This window comes from Chionomys nivalis, chromosome 10, assembly GCF_950005125.1.
Source record: "Chionomys nivalis chromosome 10, mChiNiv1.1, whole genome shotgun sequence".
Lineage (NCBI taxonomy): Eukaryota > Metazoa > Chordata > Mammalia > Rodentia > Cricetidae > Chionomys > Chionomys nivalis.
Genome location: NC_080095.1, coordinates 28,658,579 through 28,680,752, shown reverse-complemented (window position 1 = coordinate 28,680,752; position 22,174 = coordinate 28,658,579). Strand labels below are relative to the sequence as shown.

Genomic DNA, 22,174 nt, shown 5'->3' with positions numbered 1-22,174 from the left:
GATATTCTCAAGTTAATATTAATGGGCTTAGCCTATAATTATTAAGTTAAATACTGAACAGAAGTACTTTAAAATTTGATTATGAGGGTTGAAGATTTAATTATTTAATATATGTTGTTTTTTCTAAAAAAAAAAGCTCTGTGTTTCTAAAATACAAGTTGTATTTTACAATACATTTTTAGAGTTTATAACATCTTAATGTCCTATACACAATTAAATTTTCTTATAACTTTTTCATAAACTTCCAATTGAGCAATTTAGAGTATTAATACTATCTTGAAATTTTTACATTTGACATAATTTTTAAAAACATAAGAAATATGAGATCAGCAAGATGTCTCAGCAGGTAAAGGTGCATATCACCCAGCCTGACGACTTCAGCTAGAGTCCCAGGACCCACACAGTGGGAGGAAAGAACTGACTCCCCTCAAGTCGTCCTCCTACCTCCACATGCACACAGCCATAAACATGTATAGACACACACACACACGCATATGCACACCTGCACACGCATGCACAAGTATCCCGAAAATGAGAAGGGAGACGAGTTAAGTACAGTCTGTGGAGGACCAGTCACATCATAGGAGCTGACCCTCCTTATGCCCTGTATGTTTACGTATAGATTAAAATTGGGGAAATCCTGTTTCCCAGATCTTCCTACCTGTCGTTTGCCCATCACCACCGATTTCCACTTTTAAAATATGCAAAGAGGCACCAAAGTTTGGCTGTGGAAAAAATAACAGTATTATCACCATGCTCCATCATGTAAAACCTCAACACAATCATCCACAGAGGCCTTTGGCTGCACATCTAGATGAAAAGAGCAGAACCGCAAAAAGCAGCTTAATCCAAGCGGAATCTGCCACTGTCTACAAAAACTACCAGGAAGCTGATAAACTCTACAGTTGAGATTTACCATACACTTTCAAAACATCATAAGCCCAGTAGGTAATTAATTTTCCTTACCTTAAAGAGATAATCCAGTATTTCAGAACGAAAGGGCTCTGGGTAATTTACTAGAAGCCTAGAGGTTGCCTGAAAAAAAAGAATATGAAAAAAGAATATGAAAACAAATACAATCATCAATATCTGTCTACAGTGTGCACACGCAGCCCATCCCACCCCCGGCCCCACGTGTCCCTACTGGACCACTTCTTGGGCAAATGGAGCTGGGGAGAGTCATTTTCCTGCACTGTTTGGTCTGTTTGGTCGGGCGCCCAATCCCTGGTGCACAAGCCTATTGTTTTTCTAAGAGCTAACAGGTTTTCTTATGTTGGTACAAGAGCTGATGAGAGACAAGCTTATAAAGGCTACTAAAGCATTGCTGATGGTTAACAATGTCAACTTGACAGAATCTAGTACCACACACTTCTGGGCCTGTCTGAGAGGGAGTTTCTAGACTCAGTTAAGTGAGGTGGGAAGGGCCATCCTCAATGTGAGTAGAACCATTTCATGGGCTGGGGCCTCAAACTGTCCAAAGAGAAGCAAGGTGGCTAAGCACAGACCAGCATATCTATATTTCTCTATCTATCTCTCTTCTTCTTTCACTATGTCTAGTTGCAAATGCAATGGATGCTGCCTCATCCTCCTTCCCAACGAGGATAGACCAAGCCCTCAAACTAAATAAATCACCTCAAACAAAATAAATCACCACTCCCTTGAATTCACTTGGGGTATTCTGTCTTTGCAACATGAAAAATAACTAATGTAAACATGATTTCAATTTTGTCTTGAAACTGGAATAATCTATCCTAAACTACTTATCAATATCTGGGGGCTAGGAATTTTGGGGCCTTATTCCTCACACCAGATTGCCCTGTCCAGCCTTAACAGGAGCTGAGGGCCTTTACTGTAACCTGATATGCCATGTTTGGTTGATAGCCATGGGAGGCCCTCACTTTTCTGAATAGAAATGGAGGAGGACTGCATGGGGGTGGGGGAGAAGGGGAGGTAGGAGGAGGGGCTGGAAGGAGAGGAGATGAGGGAGGGCAAACACTGTTGGGATGTAAAATAAACAAAAATATGTGGGGGCAAGAATAAATGAGATGAATCTCAAGACAATTTTACACATTAATATCTTACAGCCACCAGAGTGATGATGAGAAGAAACAGTGCTCCCCTTATCTTCATAAACTCCATCTGCTACCACTATGATCGACTACACAACAATCCCCAAGGCAGGGCCGTATGAACAAAGCTGCATACAAGATTGTTAACGGAAAGAATGGAAAAACATATGTAGAAAGTACAGGCACTAACGAAAATAGTGAACCAAAAACCTGTCCTTCGGAAGGTCAGATCAAGGCGTAGGCAAGGCATAGATATGAGGTAGCCAGGAAAAACTAGAGCTGTGTCTTCATGGTTGTGCCTCTCGTTGGGCAGTAGGAAGACACGACAGAACCAAGGACCTGAAGGCTGTGTCCCATGATGGTCAAAATGCCCCCTTTGTGATTGATTACAAGCATCGTTGAAGCTGAAGTTAGGGTCTTTCTACCTTATTAAACACTAGGGCAGTTGTGGCGCATGCCTTTAATCTCGGTACTCAAGAGGCAGAGGCAGACTGATTTCTGAGTTCAAGGCCAGTCTGGTCTACAGTGAGAGCTAGGACACCCAGGACTACATGGAGAAACCCTGTCAAACAAAACAAAACCAGGGGACCAGGAGGACACTTTCCCAACTGCCTGCCACATACGCACACTAGTGAACTAATGAGGGTTACATCCTCAAAAGACCCTAACTTCATTACGGCTTTGACCCCTCCATATTCCCCCACACACACACACATACATACTCAAATATTTTTCAAGATGATGGAATCATCTGGTCCTCCATGATTTAGGAGAGGAAAAGTAGACCGTATCCATGAATATGGCATCAACCTCATAGTCATAAAAATTCTTTAAAATCCATAACCCACTGGACTGCTTTTCCCCTGTCTTTGAGACAATCTACTGTAGTATCAATCTCCTTGTAGTGTTTGTTTTGCTGCTAAGCGTTACTTAAAGAGTATGTCAGCCTGAATTCTCTCCTTCAGGAACACAGAACTAAGGAAAGGCTTTTGCCTGGTGACATAAGCAAGGTAAACAGGGGTAGGTTTTTTTTGTTTTTGTTTTTCAGCATAAAACTGGCAATCAACTGACAATTTGCCGAGAATATGAGCTTGGTTTTGTTTACGGGGATCCATCTCCTCTAAGCGCTCTCATAGATGACATTCTGCTTGGTGCCCAGTCTACTTAGAATCTTCCTACCCTGTCCCTCCGAGTCACAAACCATGTCATGGTGCACGACAGATCCAAACCAAACAGCATTCTTGCCCAATCCGTTTCTTCTACATCTTCTACCTTCCCAAACAGCAAAATCTAAGCCGTAAGCCTGAGGTCATGCTCTCAACAAACTCATCCTCAGTCAGCAAGAAGTCCTCGGTGCTCTCAAATCCATCCCCTATTCTTCAACCCCACTAGTTTAACCTCCTCACTAGATTAAGGAAAACAGCGTAGGGGCTTAGCATTGACCCCCCTCTGTCCAATTCTCCACACCACTTACCAGTTCAATATTCTCCAAACAAAAGTGTAATCCTGTCATTATTCTGCTGAAGTTTCTTGTTCTCTGATAGCTTTCAAAATAAAATTCCAACTGTTTAGTTTATACCACAGTCCTTTAATAACTCAGACCCAGTTCTGTCAGCTTGCCTATCATTCTTGCAAGTTTAATTCAGACCTATCAAACTGGTTTTTGTTTCTTGCCAGCCTGGGATGTATAGTGAATCTTTATTTTCTAGTCAACTCCAATTCAATAGTTAGCTGTCATCTCAAAGTCCACTTCTTCAGGGAAAGCTTCCTTCTGCCACTCCCAGTTAATCCAAGTTCTTGGGCAACACTGGTACCAGATCCATGTCTCCATTCGAACTAATCCTGCATCCCAATCCCTGGTGCTGTTCTCAACTTTAAGTTCCTTGTATGCTATGTCATTCTCAAGCTCTTGCCCTTATTCCTCGTTATTCAAAAGCAGCTATTTAGTATCTTCTCTGGGTTGTTTGCACAGGTACAAAGAACAAGAAGGAGGCTTTAAACTAAATGTAGCATGCATCCTGATTTTCTCACAAGACCATGAGCAAGTACTAAAGCCGGGTACTCATTCGGGTGTTGTAACTTTAAGATACCCATTAAAAGCACAGCAAGAGCTCAAGCACACAGTAAGCCCCAGATAAATGGTAGGTTACACACACATACACACTTTGAAAAAATACATTGTTCTAAAAAACTTTACAGCCTGGCAGAGGTTCAAATGTCAAAAAAAAAAAAAGCATTCATCATGTCCACATGCCAACATATGCTGTCATAAGTAATTCTTCCTATTTTGCATTATACAATTAGAAATGCAGTTGTGGCCTGTCTCCTTTTAACGCAGAAAGTACCAGGTTTAGAAAAACAATGCTATAGTCACACTATAGTCAGTGTAAATATTAGGCAAAGGCAAGAGACCTAAATGTTGAAACCCATCATTAAACAATGAATTTTCAAATGACTAACCAAGGTGCCTAAATAAGGCCTGAAGCTATTGGCAATACTAGGAAACAGCATTGGGATACACTTGTTCATCACAAGACTTCAAAACAACTTCCTCCTCCCTAATCCCTAAAGTATTACAGTAATCACAATTGGCTAATCACATCTGTCCTCACAATGATATAGCAAGACAATTATCTTTGTTCCCTCAGGGAAAAAAAAAAAAAAAAAAAAAAAAAAACCTATGAAGTGAGGTGAATGTCCTTACCAGAATGACTCTAACAACCTGTCCACATTTCAACTACTGCACCAAAATGCTTTCCCTAAAAATGTAAGGGTGAAGTGAGAGCTATCTAAATGCTGCTACAGACTGTGCTAGGTAGCAAGAGTTACACACACACACACACACACACACACACACACGTGTGATGGACCAGCTCAGCCAGAACCCTGGGACCAATCAGAAAGGGTCTCAGGAATACACAGGTAAGGAGTCGGCCAATGGCAGACACAAGACTCAAAGGAATTGCATCTGAATGTGTCTTTACTAGGCATGAGGCATTAGACAGAAAAGATCATTTAACAGCATGTATTGTTTTTGCATGTGGTGCAGATTATTCTTAGAATCATTATATCAGATACATGAGCATAGAATTTCATCAGACAGATGTCTCCGGTGTAAGTCTACGGTTAATCATGCTAGACATGGCTTGGCATTAGTTTCAATATAAATCTTTATCTAGGCTACGAGTTCATGGCATTTTGAGCTAAGGGCAAACGGTTGTGGTTAACAGTCACACAGTCTCCAGTCTTTTTATATGTCTGCAATCTATGCAGAAGAACTTCTTCTTTCCTTCTCCTTCTCCATATTTCTAACTCCTTTTCAAACCTTCCCCCAAAACCAATCTCAAGACGTTACAGGCGTTTAATCTCTCTCTTCTATCCTTATCCCATTTTTTCTGAATCCGTCTTAATTAAATTTGCCTTTTGTTTTTTATTTACTAAGCACCAGATTAAACTTGGAAACCTTTTTCCCTTGAATGTTAACCCATCTTCCTCCATCAGCATGGTATACTCCCATATATGGCAATGGCTCATCAGTGGTCTCTGGAAACTTAAACATACTGTCTTCTCTTCCAGAAGAAACCATACTGTGTTCCTTAGAACATGAGCAGGTAATGCCAAGAGTGCAAGGAAGCACACACACCTTCTCTGTGGGCACTCTTCCTTGAAGCTTCGGCCACAGCCTATGTGAGAGATCGGTGGCTTGACTCGAGTCTTGCGTCTCTTTGTCATTCGCCGACTCCTTACCCACCTATTCCTGAGAACCTGTCCCATCCATCCCCATCTGTCCCAGTGCCCCAGCTGAGCTGGTCCATCACACACATGTACACACACACATACACACAGTTTAAACTGGTAAGCAAATAGTATGTTCAACCATCTTCATTCATTGCTGATTGCTCTCCTAAACTGAGTAACACTGTACAGAGACATTAATAATTGAATATTTTATAGATAAGAATTACCTGCTCTGGGGACTGGAGAGATGGCAACTCAAAATGACCTGATTCTTCTGGCCTTTAGAGGTACCTGCTCTCACATCTACATATGCTCACACCACACACACACAATTAAAATCTTTAAAAATAAAAGTGAATTTCCTGCTCTAGGTTATTAACTGATTTTGTTTTTTAGAGACAGAGTTTCATTATGTGGCACTTGGATGGCCTGGAAACTATGTACATACACCAGGCTGGCCTCGAACTCACAGAGAGCCATCTGCCTCTGCCTCCTGAGTGCTGGGATCAAAGGCGTGCGCCACCACACCAGGTTATGAAATTATCAATTTTAAATTGAGCTAAATAAGTAAAACTAGAGACTTTGGCTTTTTTTTTAAGAAGCCTATGCAATTAGACCTAATATCACAGAGATAGCAATACGAGACACTGAGGATTAATATGAAATACTTGCTATTTTAAATTTTAATGAAAAAAAAACAAGAAACACCACACCACTGAGAATAGTGCACACACACACACACACACACACACACACACACAATGTTCTGGTATATAGAACATTATACTGTGCTGCTAACTTTCCCGTAGATCTAAAGTTACTCCTTAGTTTCACTTGGAAAACAAAACCACTTCCCATGCCTGAGATCTTCAAACCAAAAAGAAATCTCTCAAGACCTCTTCTTTGGAGAATTAACTGGTGTTTATGACAAGGTCAGAATGGGAGAGGAAGACAGAACTTATGTTTTAGCCGGTACATGTGACGATTCTCAGGCACTCGAAGAGAGCCAGCATTCCCCATCCCCGCACAGACCGCATAGCCCCTAGGCAGTTTCTCTTCGTGGATGAAGGTAGCCCTCTTTTAAAAACAATATCCCAGATAGCTTCAGACCGTACATAACCCCAAAGAGCCTATGAGGCCACACTCGCATGGGGAGGAAGAGGAGGTGTACTGTCGACTGCTCAAGAAGGGTCCCCATGCCCTGCTGCACTGCTCATGTCTTCTGACTCACTGGCCCACTATCTATCTCCCCAGGAAGGAAGGGAACCACTAGGGCACCCCGCTGAGGCTCCGCGTTCCCTCTCTGGCTTTTTCAGAGGCGACCCTTCCAGCGCGGCAAGGACAGCCCAGGAGGGCGATCCAGAGCGAGGGCACCCTCGAGCCCTCGCCGGTCCATTGCAGACACTTGTCGCCTCGAGACCTCCGGGCTGCTCCGCTCGGGTCTAACCGCCTGCCTGGCTTCCTCCCAAAGGGGCGTGCGGGAAGCGGCGTCCGCTCGCCCGGCAACGCCGCGGGGGCTTGTGGGACCTGGCAACGCCCGCCTCCCCCACCCTCTCCACCCCCGCGTCCCCGCGCTCCAGAGCATCCTCGCCTCCCGCCAGCCCGCGCTCACCCCGCCGCCGCTGACTGCGCCGATGCCATCGAACTCCCGGCCCAGCCCGTCGGAGTCGTCGAGCACGTAGGCGCCGCTGGACGCTAGCAGTGCGCACAACAGCAAGGGCACCGCGACACGGCCTGCCGAGCCCGCGGCGGCGGCGGCGATCATGGCTTTAGCCCGGCGTTGCTGGGAAGCCTTAAGTGGCCTGTCAGCCATTGTGAGGGTCACGTGACTGTGGCGCCCAGGGAGGCGGGCCCGATCGCCTCCATGATGAAGAACAGGGGGCGGCTGAGGCAGCTTTCGCCATCTTTAGTAAGGGCTGCGGGCTCTCCGAGCAGCCGCAGTAGTGTTCAGCAGGGAGAAGCTGAGCGAGCTTTACCTTGGCACTCCTGTGTCAATGAGGTGGTGCCGGTCTGTGCGTGTAATTGCTTAGTGACCGCTCTTGCTACCTCACCTGATGGCTCATGGTAGTGAATGGGAAGTGGACGGTCAACAACTGCCAAAAGAAGAGGGCTGTGAGTGGTCCTACCCTAATATCCCAGATCCTACCCTAACAGCTCATTCTCAGCAGGAGACAGCAAGGACAAGGACCTTGCTTGAAGCCCCAAACTAAGCGCCCAATTAAGTGGTCATATTGGTTGAGTTGCTTGGTTTTAGGACTCTGAACTTTTCTAAACCAACAAAAACGGCAAGTAAGGGAACCTGGGATTAAATAAAATAAAAGTAAGCTAATAGGCACTCAGGAGCACTTAGCAAATGCCAACTGGCAAAGTTTTCTATTTGATTAAGCACTCTGCTGTATCCAGGGCTTTTAGCCTTAAAGGAGTTGAGAATATGATTACTCCACCACAAAATGTTGCCATAACATATTGACTATTTTGAATTAGAAGAGCTAAACAATACAATAAATCAAAGATACTCTGACCTTTATTCTGTTTCTTAAAGTCACTTACGAAAGACGCCCTGACTAAACTATCAGGAAGCAGCACTGTTTGCCAGTTGTTGTTACAGTAACCCTTACTTTCCTGTTCACTCTCTAGCCAGTTAAATACCCTACCAGGTACATCCAAACCTGGGCCTGCAGACCACATGTAGCAGATGTTAGCTATAGAGCAGCCCACCACAAAGTTATGCATATACCTAACTCAAAACATTATGAGACTGTTTATGATTCAAAGAGAAAACACTCAAATGTGCAGACATCAAGTGTGAAGTCTGCAGCTGACAGCAGAGTGTCACAATAGCAAAGGTTGGACATGACTGCTGACCCCTCTGCATGACCATATCTTACAAACCCCAGCTACTTCCTGGTCTGATTCATCTTATAAGTCATTGATTGACCTGATTGGGGGAAAAGGTTTTTTCTTAGCGTATGGCTCTGTGCCCTGTAACTTGAGCTTGTAAGCTTCTTCCACCTACTTCTTCACATCAGTTTGATTCTTAGGCCCAACCAGGACCCAAAGATGGCAAAGGTAAATGTCTACTTTCTTGACCCACGGTCAGTAAACTAATTCCAGGAGATAACCCTAAATCGTTAGGGACGTTGTAAATTCCCTAACCAGGGAATTCTGGTTCCCCTAATATAGAAAATTAGGGCGTGAGAGACTAAAGAGAAAATTGGGTTTTTTTCCTCTAAAATTTCCTTTACTGGGAAGCATAGAATCATTTGAGTTCCCATCTAAGCTCCTAAGACACCAGAATGGCAAAGAGAAGACGGGACCGCGAGCATTAGCATAATTATTTCTGTAGGCACTTACGTTGCTCCTTAACGACATAGCTAAATCTGTGTTTCAGGACTGCTCTCTTAGATACCTTTCTTGTTGCTGTAGCAAAATGGTTAAGCCAGGGAAGGAAGGATTTATCTTGGTTCACAGTTGGCAGGGAAGTCATGCCAGCAGGACCCTGTGGCACCTGGGTATGTAGCATCTGTAGTCAGGAAGCTGAAAGAGCTGAATGCTGGCACTTTGCTTATATCCTTTTTGCTCTGTCCAGGACCCCGACACACACACACACACCATCCACAGTGGCAAACCACATTCAGGGTGAATCTTCTGTAAAAGCCTTTCTGGAAACAACTTCATAGACACACCCAGAGGTGTGTTTTGTGGTGATTCTAAATTCAGTCAAGTTGATAATGAATATTAACCACCACAAACACAATTATAGGAAATTATATGAAAAGGTAAAATCGAATCACTTGGAAATCCCATAATCGACTTTATGAGCTGCTGTGATATCTCTAGGTTCTTTCTGGACAAGGACTTTGCTCATTCCACCTCTTTAGATGTGTAGGTGTGTGCATACACATGTGTTTGTACAAGTGCGTGTCTGTGTGTGTGTATGTATGTGATATGCAAACATAGTTGAGGATATGCACTTGAAGAGGCCAGAGTAGGTCTTCGGGTGGCTTGCTCTATCATGACCTTGAGGTGGGATTTTGTACTGACCCAGCAAGCCCCAGTAATCCACCTGTCTCCTTCATCCTCCACAGCACTGGGATTACAGGTGCTAGCTGCCATCCTCAGCTTTTCATGCAGGTGCTGAAGTGGTGAACTGGGTCCCCATGCTAATGCAGTAAGTGTTCTCACCTACTGAGTCACACCCCCAACTCTCCACCTCATTTTTTGAGGCAGGGTCTCTCACCAAACCTGGAACTCATGCCACAAACCTGAAAGGAGGAAGTTAACGCCAGCACCCAGCATCTGCCATCCTGCAGCATACCCCATTCAGGCTTCTCCTTGGCACACAGGCACAGATGGTGTGCAATGTGTGAACTAGGGAGAAGAGGACACGGAAACCATTAAGAGAACAGGTAGCTTCGGGCCACCCCTGCTCCACCCGTCCAGGAAGCATTACAGTTCATGCATCAAAGAAACCAGCTGTTGTTTTAGATCTCTAATCTAATCTCAGGAAACCAACAAGAAAGCATTCTATTTAAAAAAAAAAAAAAAAAGACGCATACATAAACTGGAAAAGAAAATCCACTATATGAGATGAAGAGAAATCACGGTTATCAGAAAAACATTCATGTTTAGTTTCTCTTATGTGTATGGATTCAGGATCAATGAGATAAGACTCGGAGAGGAAGGTCAAAGGTTACACATTTCAAATGTGTTATTTTAGGATGTAAGGGCAACCTGGCTGCCACACCTGTCACCCCATTGATCGCCAGGGTTGATTCGACTGATCTGGCAGGCTAGGCAGGTGTCCCTTCCTTCCTCACCACTCCATGTGTGTCCCTCTGGAAACTGTGCAGTCGGTCGAAGAGGATGACCTTCCCCAAGAGAGGAGGATCGGTCTTTGGTCAAGGGTGTACAAGTAGCTGCGCTCCCCTGCTAGAACCTCCAAACAAGCTCTCAAATGTGTTATTTTGAATGCTTTAAATCAGAAGTATTCCTGTGCATCCTATTTATGTCCCTATAAACCTATTTTATAAGTTAAAACAAGAGAAAAAACAATCTTTTGAAAAAGATGAGCAATCTTGCCCTCTAAGAAAATGTGCTGATTAAGTTTTGTAACAGTCTGTTGTAGCTGTTGTACCGTACTGTGTATACACACACACATGCATGCGCACACACATGCATGCACACACACATGCATGCACACACATGCATGCACATACACATGCATGCACACACACATGCATGCACACACACGCAATACACTTTCTAAGCAATGTCCAACACATATACATATTCAGCATGTATTTCTTGATTTTAAATTTTTGAAAGGTCACCAGTCGAATGAAGAGATAAGATGAATTATTCACTAACGAAGTTGGAAACATTCTTCGGAGCCATCCCCAGTGTGTGACAGGATGTGAAGATGTGTCTCTTCACAATCATCTTGTAATATCTGCTGGTTGCTCTGCTCTTTCGACTCTGGATATAGTTGCTTAATTGCAATTGTAAAGCAACAGGGGCTTGTAAATCAATTTCCATCAAAAATTCTATATTTGTGGGTCCGGCAAGATGGCTCCAGGTTAGGAGAACTACATACAGGACCAGAAGGGCTAGAGTTTGGAGTTTTTTTTAGTAAGTCTGGCATCAATAAACAGCTGTAACTCCTGTGCCTCGTCATCAAACACTCTTATCTGGCTGCCCTCTCTCTATAAACATGCAGACTCACACATGTGTGTGCATGCACTCACACTGGCATATTTGTGAACATCATCTAAATATATGTAATATGTATTATCAAATATATATTATATATGACACACATATGTATGACTCGCATGTGTGTGCATGCACTCACACAGACACACTCGTACACACAAAGTTTATATATATATACATATATACATATATACATATATATATACATATATATATGTGTCATATATATATATGACACACATAACGGGAACCAAAGAGATGGCTCAGGATTAAAAGCCTTGACTGCTCTTCCAGGGACCCATCCTCAATTCCCAGTGGTGCATCACAACCATCTGTAACTCCAATCCCAAAGGATTTGACAATCTCTTCTGGCCTCTATGGGCCCTGGGCATGCAAGTGGTGCCCAGACATACATGTAGGCAAAACACCAAATCATTTTTTAAATACGTTATTTTTAATACATGATGGAAATCTTAACTCAGAGCATTAGATAACAGTGAAAACGTTTTGGAGGGAAGAGTCTACCACGTGGAATAAATTGTACATTTCCCACTGGGCATTTTCTTAAGAGTACATGAGTGTTCCTCCTTTCCCACATCCCAGCAAATCCAGAAATAAATAGGTTTCTGTTTTTGTATTGGTCTGGATTTATTACTGAGTGGGAACTGAGTGCACTTTTTTGTGTTGTCTTGTTTTAATGCTGTTTATCCTTTTTTCTGTACTTATTTTATTAGATGTTTATTTATTTGGGGGATTGGCCATCCATGACACTGTGCACATGTGGAGGCCAGAGGTTCTCTCCTTCAACATGTGTCCCAGGGATTGAACTCAGGTCATCAAGCATGCTGGTGAGAACCTTCACCCGGCGAGGCATTTCACCAGCCTTGCTTTGGCTCTGGATTTTGGTTCTATAGTCATCCAGACCTATCACTAAATCCCCATGGTAAGAGTGTTGGGAGGCAGAATGATGCCTCCTTCAGAATGAAGAAATGAGAGTCTCCGTCTTCCTGCTTTCAACAGGGTCACCAGACTCCTTCAGTCAGTCCAAACTGCCCTTTGGCATTGGAAGGGTGACCAGAAATTACAGAGTAGAGAAATCACACTGGAACCCCAGGAGTCCAGGGGAGGTGGTGCCACAGACACTCCCAGCACAGTGGGGTCCGCAGCAGCATCCTAACCTGAAAGCCCGGGTGGGGTGATGGGGTTTTCTGTTCTTTGTCTCTAACCAGTTTTTTAAGCCACATCCTCAGGGCTCTGCATCATTCATGGACCACACCCTGACTGCTTCCCAGGTCACTTTGTGTGGCAGGTGACCACAGTTCCTGTTGTTTGCAGCAAAGAACCTTGGCTGAATATTACCTTGGCTACTGTGATCATCACAACGAATTTCCCCACTTTGAAAATTGCCTCCTCTACCCGTAGTTCATTTGTCAGCCATGTTTACTGTATGCACTTGCTCAAGCAGTAGACAGCCGGGGGTTTTCTGGCTGGATCTTTGGTTTGTCTGCTCTCTTTTATATTGTCAATATCTTTTATTCCACACTCCTGCCAGGAGAGGAATTTAAGAGTCTACCTAGCAATTAGGCATGAAGAAAATAGCAGTTTATATGTTAGTGACTTTTTTATTTATTTTTTTCTGTCACTGTAACCAAATAACTAACAAGAAGCAACTTGAGGAGGAAGGGTTTATTTGTCTTAGAGTTTAAGAGGTTTTAATTTATCATGATAGAGACAATACGGCATCAGGGGGCGATGGGTGTCACTGGCCACATTGTGTCTGCCACCAGGAAATAGACAGTGAACAGGAAGTGGGGCCAGGCTAGACAAAATCAAGGCCCATTTCACTGGCCCACTTCCTCCAACAGGGCTCCAACTTCTATGGCTTCCACAACCTTCCCCAAACAGCACCAGCAGGGGGACCAAGCACTCAAGATTCTGCAAAACATTTCGTGTTCAAACCACAACGCAGTTCAAGAGGGAGATTATTTCAACATCCAGTAGGATATGGCCCAACAGAGATAACAGCAAACAGGCATCGTTTGAGCTTTGCTATCAGCCACATTCGTGTTAAAACAGAACACTAACTTCAATGGCGGATTTTGTGTAACCCCAGATATCAAAATATTACCATCACAGTATATAATTAGTGTAAACATTTAACCTATATTCATTTCTTCATAATTAACTTTCTAAAGGCCTGTACTTTATGCATCTACCACATCTGAGTTTGGATAAAACCCTCACTGTATCTCAGCAGCTTTCCCCCCAAGCTGTCCAGAACCCCATCCTTTCTTTTCCTTTCCTTCGTTTGCCCTTTTGAAACTAAATCCATAGGCTTTCCCCTTTGTGCCAAGAATCTTTTCTCTTTAGGCAACCGACACAAAATTACTAACTGAATGTGTAAAAAGAAGATGAGAATACGTAGAGTGATGTCAGAACAGGATCCTGCCTTGTTTACTTGCTGCTTTTCTTCTTGGGAATAGTACCAGACAAGTGAGGCAGCTTCAAACCAACAACAGGAGCTTTCACCACAATAATCCTCCCCGCTATCTACCCATGGAGAAGTCCTAATCCAGCAGGTCCACATTCTTTTGCCTTGTTTACTAGTTCAAGCCCAATGTGCTGCCTCTGGCCAATGTCAGGTGCCCACATTGTGATCTCAGAAGACAAGAAAACTGACTGGTCAAGAATTCTGACTCTGCAAAGCCAGTGTTCTCTGTTCTCAATAACTGTTTATTGACCTTTACATTAAAATACCTCAGCATCTCAGGGCCCTGAAACTTCTAACTATTCATATTAAATATTCCTATAATTAAAATATGATACTGCCATATTTTTAACTAAACAAGGTGCAGAATTCATAAAAGCTGGTGAAGGTCTCCTTGTGTGAAGTAAGCAAGGTTTTGTCATTGTCCACTAACATTTTTTTCCTTACTTAAGCAGAAGTGAAAGTTTGTATTTCACGTTCTCTAACTACATCCTCTTTTTTTTTTTTCTGAAGAGTAAAGTACATAGATAACTTGACATGGATGTGAAAATACTCTTTCTCTAAAAACAGAAGTAGGGTCTATCGAGGTAAAATTAGATGTGAATCACGAAATAGAAAACAATAGTTAGGCAAATGTGCAAAACCAAGCAGAAAAAAGAGATTTGGGGATTATAGTTATGACTAAACAGAAATTATTATTTTCTTTTTGGTAAATTTTAAGCCTTTTTTCTATAGGCGTGTGTAGGTACACGTAAGTATGTGCATGTGTGTGCAGATTCACATATGTGTGTACATGTATGCGGATGTGTGTGTCAGTCTGACGGCTACCCTAGAAATTGCTCCTCAGGCACCATCAACCTTTGCTTTTTTCTTCTTTTTTAAAAATTTAAGACAGACTTTGTCTAACCAGGAACTACCTGTCTCCACCTTCATAATACTGGGGTTGCAATTGTGACATTGGTTCTGAGACTCGAACTCAGATCCCTGTGGATGCAGGGGAGCACTGCGTTGAGTCAGCCACCCCTAGCACTGCCCCTGATGCCTTTGGCCATTCAGTTTTTACATTTTACCTACAATGTTTATCATCTCAGTGACAATATACCCTGAGGTTTTCGGTTGCTGCATGATATTTACAAACTCTTGAGTGCTTTACAAATGCATTTTAAATTATTCATTTTTTGAGATAGTTTCTCTGCGTATCCCTGATTGTACTGGAACTGTAGGCCAGGCTGGTCTCAAAAGTCAGAGATCTGTCTACCTCTTCCTCCTGAATGCTGGGATTAAAGGTGTGTGCCACCAAAATCAGGCATATTTTTATGATTCCTAGAGACGTGTAAAGAGACTTTCAAAAGCTTTCACATTCCTGATATCCCCTAGTTACTCCAAGATAAAAAAAAAAATTGGCTGTATCCCATAATTCCATTCTTCCATCTACCAACCCAGACAGTGTATCCTGACTAGAGCCTAAAAATAAGTCAGAATTTTCCACTAAAAATTAATTTCATACTTAAAAAATAATTTCCCCTCATTTCTAATTGTAAAGTTTATTGGGGGAGAGCTTAAAAATGATCTCTTAACTTTTCTCAGTAGGATGTTCTAGAAACTTGATTTCATTTCATGTTAAACCACTTATAGAGTCACCTTAAAGTACTGCATTAGCTTTTAAAAATAATAATCTGTATCACTCACAAACAAATTTTCAAATTTCATGGTTATCTATTTGCCTGAGTCAGTCACTCTGGTTGCTTTTAGCCATCACTGTTTTCTATTCTAAGAGGGTTACTAGAAGAGAAAATGTTTCTGTAATCAAATACTACACATCTAATCCTATTAGTCCCCTGGAAGGAGAAGGGATTCACAAAGGTGGCTCTCCTGGCCCACTCATATCCCCAGCCATTTTTGCCACTAAACCACAGTATTCACCACCACCTCTCTGCCTCTTGTTTTATTTCCATGAACAAAAACACCCCAAATAGGGTTAACGGCATCTTCTCCGTTCTCACACATCCAAATGACTCACATGCCTCATTCAAGTTTATCTAGAAATGCTTATCTATGGTCCTGTTGTATCTATGTTGTAACTGTGTGGTTATCTCTTTCGTGGTAGCATGCTCCTTTCTGGGTAATATGTAGATGCCCACACAGTCACTGTATAGCAAGAATGGATTAGATAATTGTGACTCATCCTATTAAGTAAAGTATAACTATCAGAGTCTGGAAAGATGAGTGAGTGGGTAAGAGTGCTTGCTGCACAGCGTGAGGACCTGAGCTGGGATCCCAGTGCTTAATAGCTATGTAACATGCCTGTTACCCCAGCCCAGTGGGTCGAGCTGAGGCAGGAAGATTACAGGAGCTTGCTAACTTCTAGTCCACCTCTTGTCTCAAAGAAACAAGGCAGAGAGAAAAACAAAACAGGACACTTGACATCCTTTTCTGGCTTCCAAAAAATACGCACACAGGTGACACACCTGCACTGCACACACGTGTGCATACACCATGCACACATACATATACAGGAAAAGAGAAAAGCATACATGGAAGTATACAAGTATAATTAAGAGACAAAGAAAATGAGTTAAGAAAATTGCCCCACAGTAAATGACCCAAACATCATTTAAAGTACCGAAGGGATCCTTCTGTTTGAACTCAGATAATGTAAGCCTTCTCATTAAGAAGCTGCTTCCTCATTGGTTTATGACAAAATATGAGTGCAATTTCCTGTCCCCACAACACAACTGGTTTCTCTTCTTGATACAAGCAGATCTGCCAGCCTCCTCGCTCAAGAGAAGCATCACTCCCGAAACGGGTGAGTATGACACTTAAGGCTGAAACGAGAGTTCAAAGTACATAGCATACTGGGCATAGCGATCAAGCAGTGTTCGTGGCGTTTCATCTGGGTTTGGGTTTTGGGAACATAAGATGAAACTTTGTAAGTAAGATGGAAATGAGGAAGACACATGGTTTCCTCTACTTTGAGGAGTGGTAAGGGGATGTCAGGTCTCAAACTTAGAACCAGTCAGGAGAAGGTATGGGTAGAGCTAAGGAGACTGTGTGTGCGCAGCCTTCTCTTCCGGATGCAGCTATTGGGACACTGGGATGGTTCCGGAAGAATCTCTGCCATCCTGGGCTACGGTATAGCTGCCTACTTCTATTTCCTCACCAGGGCAGTGGGTCTAGGAATAGCTTTTAGATTCATCCACAATCGCCTGAGGTTAGGAAATTTTGTTTCCAATGTCAGCAAGCATCAGTTGTAACTATTTGTTAATAAGTAACTGTCATAGTGCCAGAGGCACGTGGAGACCCAGTAAGCAGCCAGCAAGCTCATAGGTGAAAGCAAATACCTCTGGAACCCTGTATAAGATCAGTTTGCTTTGAGCTATGTCATCGATTATTTAGATCATTTTTAGAGCTGGGCTGTAAATTGTCTTTTGGGCACTTCCAGAAGTTTAAGTTGATATCATCCATATTTTCAATGAGGGTGGCAAAAAATATTTCTTAAAATTCCATTAATGCTGTATAAATAATATTGGGAAAGATACAAAAGTAATATGGTTTGTTTCTATCCCAATAACTTTTGGGTGCACTTCCATTGGATGAACAAGTGCTGCCTTGTTCATGTATGCATCATACATACCAAGTTCCTTGGCTACCCTGTGATACTCTTGCTGTAGGAGGGAGAGAGAGCATTGCTGACATTAACAGACGGCTTTCCATGTGCTAGGTTCTTGGCCTGATAGGCAACCCTATCAGGCAATGCTAACTTAGGTGGGAGGAAACAAACTTGGAAGAGCCTTTTAAAAGGCAAGCACAAACTCATGCTGCCTCCGCTGCACAGCAGATAAGATACTATCTGCTTCATCTAGCCATCCCGACAAGCGGCTGCTCTCAACAAGGCAGGAAGTGTGTTTATAACTAAAGAAATGAATTCTATTGAGAACTCTAAAACCTCCCTAAATAATGTTCTCTGTCTTACGCTTTTGTGGAGAAAAACCTATACTTATTTAGCAACACACACAAAAAAGAGGCCCCCTCTGCCCCACCCTCCTATTTTTGGTCCTGTCTCAAGAGAGGAGACTTTTATAGTTTAGGAGTTTTCCCTCCGATGTGTGAACCCCCCCAAGGGTGTGCATGCTGGCATTGATGAAAGTCCCGTCCTTAGCAGGCTTTTGCAGTCCTTCCTGTGGTTCAGAGTATCACTTTCTGTCTTCGTCGAGAGCCTTTGAAGGGTTCTTCAAGAAGTGAGGAGTAGATTTCCTGAGTGATAGTTACCTGCAAATGTCTAGGTTTTGCTTCAGGTCTTGCAGTTTAATCCCATCGGGAATATACTGATAGGATGACATCCATTGTCTTGGAACACAGAGACATGAATGTGTCTTCTGGTTCTATCAGCCTGAAATGTATTCTTTGTACATAAGCCATCTCTCTTCCCTGGCCCTTTTCTCCCCCTTAGTTTTTGGTCTCTGCAGTTTGAGCACAGTGTGTACCAACGGTTCACTTTGCCCCATCTGCCACTTCCTAAGCTTCACGAGTCAGAGGGATCCGTGCCCCTGATCTGTTCTAGATATCAGTAGTCAGCCACGATGTTTGTGAACACTGCTTTTCACTGACCTCTCTCTGCTTCCTTCCTGGAGCTCGAGTTGCACATGCACTGACCTTTTCTGTTTACTCTCCATGTATCTTTGATGTTTTCCTATTTTTTTTACACTGATAATTTTGTTCAATTTCTTTAGCTTTAAGTACTATTGTGCTCTTTTAAGAAATTTTCACTATTACATTTTTATTTTTTTAAAAAAAAATTTCTCCTAATTTTAAAAGAAAATCTGGCTACTCAGATCTTAACATTTTCTCTCTCCTCCATTCCTCTCCCCCCCTCCCCTGCTTTTGAGTCAGGGTTTCATTCTATAGTCCAGGCTGTTTGCAAATTGATCGTCATCCCTAAGCCACAGCTTCCCAAACACTGGAATTACGGGAGAGAGCTATCATCCTCCGCTGCTCTTTTGCTTTCTCTTCATTCCTCATGTGTTCTGATTCCATCTTTTACTTCTTAAAACTGATTAAATACACGTTTTGTGTTACATGTGTATTTGTTCATTTCTTCTAGGTGTTAAGAACTTTTTTTTTTGTTCAGTAAACCCTTACCTTCTGTGAATCTTTCCATGACTGTTTAAATGATTTTTTATTGATTTGTTCAATTTTCATGTAAGAAAAAAAGAAGTAAATTAATTTCTTAGGAAGACTTGTGGGGACCATCTCCATGCCAAACCTGTTGTCCAGATGTCTTTTACCCCAGTCAACACAGCAGTTTGAGTTCACCTCTTCTCCTTTTATTTACAATATTTTAGTCATGCAGACAGATGACTATATACTAAGTGCATAGTTAAATCGATTTTTATAACTGAACCTGTTCAAATCAAGTGTACAGCTTGACAATTTTACAAACTGGACACTCTCAGTCAGCCAGTGACCATCCAAACTACCAAGTGGCCCCAACCAGCAAAGGAATGAGGAGCACTTCTCTTCTCTATGTCGTTGTCACTTTACGAAGAAACAAGCCCCAGAGCTAAGCAGCTCTGAGGATGGAAGTTGGTTACCACAGCCTTCTCTCAGAATTGAGGTGGTTCTGTTCCCTCCTCTATGGAATGAAAGTGAGGCACAGTGAGCTACATTCCATAAGAAACAGAAGAGGGGGGAAGCTGTCTAACTGTGTATTAAAGCTTAATGAACTATGGTGCCTTATAGTGATATTGTATACTAAATTGAAACCTGCAAATCATGTAGCCATGTAGTTTACATACACTCCAAAACAAAAAAAAAGCATTTTCTCATCACAGCTAAATAACTGAATTTTCTATTTTTAGCCACCAAAATGACTTTAAATGTTTAACAGACTTTCATTCTGATTGTTAGGCGTTGTCTGATGAGAAACATAATTCTCTATGAGCTAACCTCTTTTGAGAAATTCTTATTTGAAATAGGTAAAACATCTCAGTTTGATTTTATTTACTAAAGTTCATTAATTGCTTTAGTTAAATAGCACTTTTCAATTGAAAAATATTTGATATTTTCAATAAACGAAAGATGGCGCTTGGAAACCATGACAGCAATAGGGTGGTATATCCTGTAAGTATCTAACCTTCCTAGTCATCTTTCATTACAGAAGCGGGACACTTTGGAAAGAATGCCAGAGTGCATGAAAATAAAAGCCACGTGCTCATATTTGCACCAATCTCCAATCTCCTGTAAGATCCAAAAGGGCAAATTGAGAGTGTGTGACCTTTCAAGAAAGCTAAACAGCCCATGATGTTGAGCATGAAGACTTCTAGTGGCTAAACTCAGTTCACTGCTTTAAGTCACCTCCAGGAGCCAAGGAAAAATCTAAAAGAAAAAAAAAAAAACTCCTAGCCAAAAAAATTCACATTGAAATCTTAACAACGAGGCAAGGCTTCCTTTCCTGTTCATGGCCTAAGAAGTAATGTAACTGCCAGTGCCAAACAATGACGATGAACAGCACCTGTGTTGAAGAGCAGCATGACCTAGACCACTATTTGTTCCCAGTGGTCTACATATTTGTGTTTATAGTCAGCGTCCCAGCCAACGTTGGCTCTTTATGTGTATCCTTTCTGCAAGCAAAGAAGGAAAACGAGCTAGGAATTTACCTCTTCAGTTTGTCACTGTCAGATCTGCTGTACGCGTTGACGCTGCCTCTGTGGATCAATTACACTTGGAACAAGGACAACTGGACGTTCTCTCCCGCCTTATGCAAAGGAAGTGTCTTCTTCACGTACATGAACTTCTACAGCAGCACGGCGTTCCTCACCTGCATTGCCTTGGACCGCTATTTAGCAGTTGTCTACCCGCTGAAGTTTTCGTTTCTGAGAACGAGAAGATTTGCCTTCATGAGCAGCCTGTCTATCTGGATATTGGAGTCCATCTTTAACTCCATCCTCCTGTGGAAAGATGAAACAAGCGTTGAATACTGTGCTGCGGAGAAGTCGCGCTTCACCCTGTGTTACGACAAATACCCACTGGAGACCTGGCAGATCGACCTCAACCTGTTCAGGACGTGCATGGGCTACGCGCTGCCCTTGGTCACCATCATGATCTGCAACCATAAAGTCTACCGAGCTGTGCAGCACAACCAAGCCACGGAGAGCAGCGAGAAGAGAAGAATCATAAAGCTGCTTGCAAGCATCACGTTGACTTTCGTACTATGCTTCACGCCCTTCCACGTGATGGTGCTCATCCGCTGCATTTTAGAACGCAATATGAACTTGAACGACAAGTCCGGAAAGCAGACGTTCACGGCGTACCGAATCACAGTGGCTCTGACAAGTCTAAACTGCGTCGCCGATCCGATTCTGTATTGTTTTGTGACTGAAACAGGGAGAGCCGATATGTGGAACATATTAAAATTGTGTACCCGAAAACACAATAGATCACAAGGACAAAAAAAGGAAGTAATTTCTGTGTCCACAAGAGATACCATAGAATTAGAGATTATAGCATAAAAGATGAAGGCAGGTTAAGTTACATGATATTATACAATAAAAACCTGTATTTTTGAAAGTAAATCTGGTAGAGGACCAGGTGTTCTGAGTGAATACTTTATTCTACCCCAGTAGAAATATTTAAAGGTACATTGTACAATTCCTACATTGACTTTCATTAAATAAGGTCTGAAAATGAAACATTTTCTAAAGACTTGGCGTCATCCTTGTTGGTAGAAATTCTCTCCCTAAGAGGCATGTAGGAGTGTTGGTCTTTAAATCAGTGACCGTTCTGTCTGATGGTTATGATTTTGCTCTTGTTGTTCTATCTTTGGATTTTCATGCTGTCGGCCACCAGTCTTCTCATCTCTACAAACCTGTACCTAACAAATGGAACTGCTGAATGCTATTTCTAATCATTCATCGGCAATATTGATGCCACTCCATATACTGGGATTTTCCATTAAATTCTGGGGTTGTGAAAGAAACGTTCTCAAGAACCTTCCTGAAATTTACATGGACTTGGGAACCGAGTCACTGAGGGATGTAAAAGAAAATGGACTTTGTAGTTTGATCTTGATTTCTTTAAATTTATAGCTGAATACATGGTTGTTGGAACTGATATAAATTTCCATCTAGACAAAAGATATGTATAGACATCCCCCCCTTAGGCTTCC

At 42.3% G+C, this 22,174-nt stretch overlaps 2 protein-coding genes across 2 annotated transcripts in view; one reads left to right on the top strand and one right to left on the bottom strand.

Annotated features, from left to right (window-relative positions):
* Galc (galactosylceramidase) overlaps positions 1-7,626 on the bottom strand; it is a 49,538-nt gene extending 41,912 nt beyond the window's left edge. The window contains exons 1-3 of the mRNA XM_057783119.1: positions 7,420-7,626; positions 967-1,035; positions 662-725 (exon numbers count right to left, since the gene is read on the bottom strand). Of these exons, the coding sequence (XP_057639102.1) occupies positions 662-725; positions 967-1,035; positions 7,420-7,620 (334 nt within the window). The 5' untranslated portion in view covers positions 7,621-7,626. The remainder of the gene's footprint in view (positions 1-661; positions 726-966; positions 1,036-7,419) is intronic.
* Positions 7,627-16,749: 9,123 nt separating this feature from the next.
* On the top strand, positions 16,750-21,757 carry Gpr65 (G protein-coupled receptor 65). Its single transcript, XM_057783094.1, has 2 exons — positions 16,750-16,816; positions 20,168-21,757. The coding sequence occupies exon 2, from the start codon at positions 20,505-20,507 to the stop codon at positions 21,516-21,518; it is 1,014 nt and encodes a 337-aa protein (XP_057639077.1). The 5' UTR covers positions 16,750-16,816; positions 20,168-20,504; the 3' UTR covers positions 21,519-21,757.
* Positions 21,758-22,174: the final 417 nt, after the last annotated feature.

Bases quoted from the DNA above. Each gene is read 5' to 3' on its own strand.
- Gpr65 (XM_057783094.1), top strand. From the start codon at position 20,505: ATGACGATGAACAGCACCTGTGTTGAAGAGCAGCATGACCTAGACCAC.